Source organism: Monodelphis domestica, chromosome 6 (genome assembly GCF_027887165.1).
Source record: "Monodelphis domestica isolate mMonDom1 chromosome 6, mMonDom1.pri, whole genome shotgun sequence".
In the NCBI taxonomy this organism is placed as follows: Eukaryota; Metazoa; Chordata; class Mammalia; order Didelphimorphia; family Didelphidae; genus Monodelphis; species Monodelphis domestica.
This window is the reverse complement of record NC_077232.1, coordinates 18,739,078-18,746,950: the sequence shown is the minus strand read 5'-3', so window position 1 is coordinate 18,746,950 and position 7,873 is coordinate 18,739,078. Positions and strand designations below refer to the sequence as shown.

Sequence of the window (7,873 nt, the reverse complement as noted above, 5' to 3'; positions counted from 1 at the left end):
TAATCTTATAAAACCAAAACTCCCCCCAAAATAACCAAATAAACAAGTGATAAATGATATGTTTTCATCTGCTTTTCTACATCAACAATTCTTTTTCTAGAGGTGGAGATCATTCCTTTTCATGGTCCATCAGAATTGTCCTGGATCACTATATTACTCTTAGTAACAAAATCTATCACATATGATCATCTCACCAATGTTTCAGTTACTGTGTATAATGTTCTTTTGGTTCTGCTTATTTCACTCTGCATCAGTTTACATAGTTCTTCCCAGCCTTTTTTTGAAATCATCATGTTCTCATTCTTTATAGCACCATTGTGTTCCATCGCCATCATATACAATTTGCTCAACCATTCTCCTTTATTTTCTAATTGCCACCACAAAAAAGTGAAACTATAAATATTTTTGTACAAATATGATCTTTTCCATTTTTTGTATCTTTTTGGGATGCAGACCTATTAGTGATGTTACTGGATCAAGATGTATGCATTTTTAATAGCCATTTGGGCATAATTCCAAATTGTTCTCCATAATGATTGGGTCAGCTCATAACTCCACTATCAATGTGTTAGTGTCCAATTTTGCCACATTCCTGCCAACATTTATAATTTTCCTTTACTGACAAATTGGCCAGTCTGATAGGTCTGAGATGCTACCTCAGTGTTGTTAATTTGCATTTCTCTAATCAAGAGAGATTTAGAACATTTTTTTCATATGATTATTAATAGTTTTGATTTATTCACCTGAAAACTGCCTATATATATATGGTCAAAGATAAATGGTCAAAGCGTATGTATACGCTTGTCCATTTATATATTGGGGAATGGCTTGGATTCTTATAAATTTTACTTATTTCTTTATATTTGAAATATGAGAACTTTATCAGAGAAATTTGTTCTAATTTCCCTCGCCCCCCTGTTTATTGTTTCCCTTCTAATCTTGATTGCAATGGTTTTGTTCACAGAAAAACCCTTTAATTTAATATATTAAAAATTATTCATTTTACATCTTGCAATGTTCTCTATCTCTTGTTTTGTCATAAATTCTTCCTTTCTCCATAGATCTGACAGGTAAACTATTCTATATTCCCCTAATTATAATATTACTATTTATGTTTGTCATATCTTCATCATATCATCACGCTTTTTGTATATACCCTTTTTGACCCTATACTGGTAGGTGTGAAGTATTGATCTAAACCTAATTTTTTTCCTTTTGTTTTCCCATATTCCCATTTGTCTAATAGTGAGTTTTATCCCCAAAGATGGGATGTTTGGGTTTATCAAACACTGGATTGCTGAGGTAATTTATCCCTAATCTATTCCATAGATCTACTCTTCTATTTCTTAACCAGTAGCAGATTGTTTTGATGATCAGTGCTTTAGAGTACAATTATGAACTGGTACTGCTAGACTACTGAGCTATTATCCCCTTTTTTTCATTAGTTTCCTTGACATTCTTGACCTTTAGTTCCTCCAGATGAATTTTGTTCTTATTTTTTCTAGTTCTGTAATACACAACTACGAACTCTGTGACCATGGGCAAGTTACTTAATCCCTATTGCCTATTTCAAACTGCTCTTCTGCTTTGAAAGCAATACAGTGTACCAATTCTAAAATGGAAAGTAAGGTTTTAAAAATATTATTGAGGGAGAGGTAGAGTGATGTATTTTTCATATATTACAATCCATATTCTTGATGGTACATGAAGTTATAGATACATGAAACAAAAGGCAATAGTTTGACGGTGTTAGAAAAAAAAAACAATAACGAGGCTTAATTTTTAAACTGTGTCATATACATTTTTTTCTGACAAGCTGGTTCTTAAGAATTTAGCAGCACACTTGTGGTTGAGTGGCTGTTGAATAAGCAATGCTATTGCCATCAATGTTACACTTCTCTAGCAATTTACTGGCTTTGCTCTGCAAGTACTATATCATTCAAAAGTTAAGTAGCTGCTCTTCCTCCATTAAAAGGATAATATCTAGAATTTCTTTATCATGATTATGTGTATATATATTTATATCTATAGGAACATCTAAGTGTATATCTCTATGTGTGTGTGTGTGTGTGTGTGTGTGTGTGTGTGTGTGTACACATATACCCTTCAATCCACAAAACAATAACTCATACATTTGAGATCCTTTAAACATAAGGTAAACATAAGTCTGAGGATCAGACTTTATGTGATGTAGAAAAGGTTGTTTTTCAGTAATTTTCCAGTTCTGGTCAATACTTCAAAACCCCATGAGAAGTTTTCTTGGCAAAGATACTGGAGTGGTTTGCTATTTCCTTTGCTAACTCATTTTTCAGATGAGGAAACTGAGGCAAACAGGATTAATTGACTTGTTCTAGGTCACAAAATTAGTGTCTATGGCCATATTCGAACTCAGATATTCCTGACTCCAGATCCATTGCATTATACCTTGTGCTGCCTATTTCCCTAGTTTACATAGGATGGGCCTAATGTTACACAACATGAAAATGTTTGACATGGAATTTAAATTCAAAACTTACTTAATTCCATGACATCTGCTTCTACATGATGTAACTCCAGGAAAAATTTATGGCTTATATTTCTGTGTGAATAAGAAAAATAACCTTATTGGGGGCTGGATCACAGAAGGAGGAGGGTACAGATTGATTATTTTCTCTAATTAAAAAGGCTGATCAAATTGAAGGCGTTGTCCTCTCACAGCTTTTCTGAAAGCATTCTTAACTTCTTTGTTTCTCAGACTATAGATGAGAGGATTCAACATAGGTATAACCATGGTGTAGAATACTGATGCCATTTTGTCCGAGTCCATTGAATGGCTTGAGCTGGGTCGGAAGTACATGAAGATGATGGCCCCATAAAATATGAACACTGCTGTGAGATGGGAAGCACAGGTGGAGAAAGCTTTCTGGCGCCCATCATTAGAACGGATCTTCAGGATGGTGATGAAGATGAATAAGTAAGAGAAAAAGATAACAAGAAATGGGAAGGATGCATTTAATGACCCAAATATGAAGATTATTGACTCAGTGGTGTGAATTTCAGAGCAAGAGAGAACTAAGAGAGGGGGACTATCACAGAAAAAATGATGGACTACATTGGACCTGCAGAAGGAAAGACTAAAAACATTTTCTACGAATATGAAGGAGGTCAGAAATCCCCAGATGTAAGCCCCAGTGGTCATATATGTACACATTTTTGAAGTCATGATAGTGGTGTAATGTAGGGGTCTACACACAGCTGCATGGCGATCATAGGCCATGAAGGCTAAGATGTAACTTTCAATAGCAGCAAAGGCCCCAAAGAAGAACAATTGGGTAGCACATCCATTATAAGAGATGGCCTTATCCCCTGTGAGGAGCCCAGTCATCACTTTGGGAATAACAGTTGAGGAAAGACTCAAATCCACCAGAGATAGTTTCCTGAGGAAAAAGTACATTGGGGTATGGAGGCAGGAATCCCAGGAGATCAGAGTTACTATTCCCAGGTTCCCAACTAGGGTGATGAGATAGAAGAGGGTGACCATTATGAAAAGAGGAATTTGAAGCCATGGGTCATCTGTTAATCCTATAAGGATGAACTCATTCACTTCAGATGTGTTCTCCATAAATGTAATTTGAGAGTGATGTCATTATCCTGAAACAAAAAAGAGTAATCATCAGAAAAATCAATAATTCATATTGAATTACTCTAAGACATAAAACATAGTCATAGACATATCTTATTTGGAATGTAGAAATAGAGAATTAGGTGACTAAGATCATCTAGACAACTGTTATAGCAATTACTCTAGGTACCACAAATTCACTAATCAAGTTTCTTATAGAAATTACTTTATGTATTACTCTTTACCTTTTTATTCAAAGGTATTTTATTTTCCCAATTATATTTAACAACAATTTTAATGTACATTTTCTGAAATTGAAAAATCTAAATTGTCTTCTTGCCCTCCATCTCCTCCCACCAATTTGATGGAGGTTATGCATGTGTTATTATGAGTCAGTACTTTTGAGATGTTTTAATTTGCATTTCCTATCAAGAGTGGTTTAGAGAATTTTTATATGATTATCCATCACTTTGATTTCTTCATCTGAAATATGACTTTTCATATCCTTTGCTCATTTATAAATTGGGGAATGACTTGTATTCTTATAAATTTTGACTCAGTTCATCATAATTTTGAGAAGTTAGACATTTATCAGAGAAATTTGGTACAAATTTTTCCCATTTTATTGTTGCCTCCTAATCTTAGTTACATTGGTTTTGTTTGTAGAAAAGCTATTTTATTCAATATAATAAAAATTATTCATTTAACATCTTATAATGCTCTCTACCTTCTCTTTAGTCATTAATTCTTCCCTTTCCATAGATCTGATAGGTAAACTATTATAACTTCCCCTAATTAACTTATGGCATCACTATTTATATTTAAATCATATATCCATTTTTAACTTATATTGGTTTAGTGAGTAACATATTGATCAATACCTAGTTTATACCACATTGTTTTTAGTTTTCCCATCAACTTTTTTCAAATACTGAGTTCTCTTCAAAGCTGGGGTCTTTGAATTAATCAAACATTAGGTCATTTATGACTCTTTATTGTATATCTAATCTATTCCACTGATCCACTACTCTATTTTTCAGCCAGTACCAGATTCTTTTGATGATTACTGCTTTATAATACAATTTGAGATCTGGTACTCCTTGACCATCTTCTTTGACTTTTTTCCCATTAATTCCCTTGATATTTTTGACCTTTTTTTCTTTCAGATTAATTTTATTATTTTTTAGTTCTATAAGATAATTATTTTATTATTTTGATTAGTATGGCACTGAATCTATAAAGTTATTTAGCATACCCATGAGCAATTAATATTTTTAATTGTTTAGATGTGACTTTATTTGTGGGAAATGTTTGCAATTGGGTTCATAGAATCCCTCCATTTTTCCTAGCAAATTCCCAGGTGTTTTATAATGTCTAGAGGTATTTTAAATGGGATTTCTCTATCTCTTGTTCCTGAAGGTTTTTGGTAATAGATGGAAATGCTGATGATTTAGGTGGGTTTATTTTGTATCCTTCAACTTTACTAAAATTATTTCAACTAGTCTTTTAGTTGATTTTCTGGGATTCTCTTAAGTATACCAATATATCATTCACAAAGTGATAGTTTATTTTCTTTACTGCCTATTTAAATTCTTTTGATTTCTTTTTTTCCTTTCTTATTGATAAAGTTAACATTTTTGTTGTAATATTAGGTAAAAACTATATTATTTTGAGGAATGGTCAATTTATTCTCATGCTTTATCCTATTTTAGGAATGGGTATTGTATTTTGTCAAATGCAATTTCTGCATCTAAAGAGACCATCATGTGATTTCTGTTACTTTGGTTATTAATGTGCTTGATTATGCTGAATGTTTTCCAAAGATTAAGCAAGCCCTGAATTTCTGGTTTAAATTATACCTAGTCATAGTGAATGATCCTTATGATATATTTGCTATTATCTCCTTGTTAATATTTTATTTAAAATGTTTACATCTATTTTCATTAAGGTTATTGACTTATAATTTTCTTTCTCTTTTTGTTCTTTCTGGCTTAGAAAAGAGTACAATATTTGTGTAATAAAAATAATTTGGTAGAATTCCATCTCTGCTTATTTTATCAAATAACTTATTTAGTATCAGGATTAATTGTTCTTTAAATGTTTGAAAGAGTTTACTTGTGAATCTATTTTGCCCTGGAAATTTTTTCTTTGGGTGTGTATTTATGTCTTGCTCAATTTCTTTTTCTAAGAAGGACCTATTTAAGTATTCTATTTCCTCTTTTGCTAATCTAGTTAATTTATATATTTTTATAAATATCCATCCATTTTGCTTATATTGTCATATTGATTGGAATACAATTGGGCAAAAATAGCTCCTAATTGCTTTAATTTCTTCATTGATGGCAAATTCACCCTTTTTCTTTTTGGTACTAGTAATTTGATTTTCTTTATTTCCTTTTTAAATAAAATTAACCAGCCTTCTATTTTATTTGCTTTTTTCATAAAATCAACTACTAATATTATTTATCAGTTTAAGCTTTCTCTATACTCTTCCATCTTGGCTCTGTCATTTGTGTAATTAGAATTACCCTAAAAACTATAATTCCTGGCACCCCACTTTCCTTCTCATGTTATGTGCTGATATAGACAAGATATCAATTCTATGTAGTTCCACCTCTCACTCTCTTCTCTTCCTGTGGTGCCAGCTGTAGACATGGGGTTTTTGAGCAAGTAGAAAAACTTGTCACATGGTTTTACTTTGTTAAATAATTACCCTTTTATTTCTTCACTTCTAGTGATTATTAATAAACTTTATAAAATATAATACCTGGAGTATTGGCCATTAATATAAATCCTACACCCTTTCTTCTTGTCTCTGTGTCCTCTCCTTATTTTTTTTTTCAATCTTCTACACACTTAATAATTACCAAAGTAAAATATCTCACTTCAGGAATTGTAAATGCTTTGTTCTCCAGTGAAAATAATCATAACAAGGGGCCTATTGTTTGTAAGAGTGGAAGAACTAGACCTACTTGAATATGGTTCACTCCAGTGAAGAATAATTAAAAATAGAATAAAGGAGAAAAATGGAGGAACAAAATGACAGGAAAGTTAAGAGACTGAGTGAAGTGAGCAGAGTATCCAAGAACGTTGGCTGAGATTTTATTGGGATTCTGCTTAGTCCTGGAATTGTTGTAGCTATCAGGGGTATTCAGTGAACTAAAGTCATCAGGTCCTGAGTTGAAACAGCAGCCAGTGAATGCCAGTTCCATAGTTGTGGGAATTTTTTGTCTAAAAGATCACCGGTAGATCACTTAACAATAAATACATGATTTCTCAGTTTCTTTTCCTCACATAGCCTGTCCCTTTTTCAATATTCTACCCTGCCACTGTGCAAGCAGAAGGCAGCCACCAAGAAGGGACATTTGTCCATTTATTTAGCATAAGATTTCCCTGGGAAATCACTAATTTCTGCTTTCATCTCCTTCAAGTTTGAACTAAGACACCACCACCAGGAAGTCTTTCTTGATCCATCTCAATTCCAGTACCTTCCCTCTTTTGATGATCTCAAATTTATCCTGGATAGAGCTTGTTTGTACATTTATTTGCATTTGCCTTAAGATTGTGAGCTCCTGGAGAGCAGAGCCTCTACCTTTTCTTTGTATTCTCTAGATTTGGCACAATGCCTGGGATACAGTAGTAGACACTAAATATCACTCATTGATTGACCAGTGGTAGCCTTCCCTCTCTTAACTTAGCTAAGGTAGCCTTTGTGCACCAGACAAATCCAGAGTCATTCCCAGCCCAGAGTATAAGCCATCAGAGATAGGAAGGTCCTGCCACAGTTATTTATCATTCACTTACACTTAGAGTACCTAATTGAACTTTGCCACCATGAGATGCCAGAAAATGTTTCCAAGGTAGTTCTGAGAAGGGCTGCCACATGCTCTCTAGAACAAGTTTCATCTTGAAAATATTATAGAAAACCAAATGAGAGAATCTCAAGTCAGGATGGTCAGAGCTGGTTAATTAGGAAGAATGAAAGTTAGAAAATACAACATCCATGTAGTGTATCAAGGTCCCTCTCAAGGAAGATGAATTGAAATATTTAACACATGAATAGAGATCTAACATTCAACAAAACATGTAGGCTTGAGGCAGGCAACTCAAAGAGAATATGGTTCCGGAAAGGTTACTCCATTATTCCAATGAAATGGAATAGTTAACAGCAGGCCATTGTAATTTTTTTTTCTACTTAGAAAACATACAAGGTAATATAGGAACCAGAGTGGAGGAACATTATGGAAATAATTTATACAGTTATCAGAGTTG

The 7,873-nt window shown here is 33.2% G+C and overlaps 1 protein-coding gene across 1 annotated transcript; it reads right to left on the bottom strand.

The window, feature by feature from the left end:
- Positions 1–2,656: 2,656 nt before the first annotated feature.
- On the bottom strand, positions 2,657–3,601 carry LOC100026445 (olfactory receptor 5B12-like). Its single transcript, XM_001377025.4, has one exon. The coding sequence runs from the start codon at positions 3,599–3,601 to the stop codon at positions 2,657–2,659; it is 945 nt and encodes a 314-aa protein (XP_001377062.4).
- Positions 3,602–7,873: the final 4,272 nt, after the last annotated feature.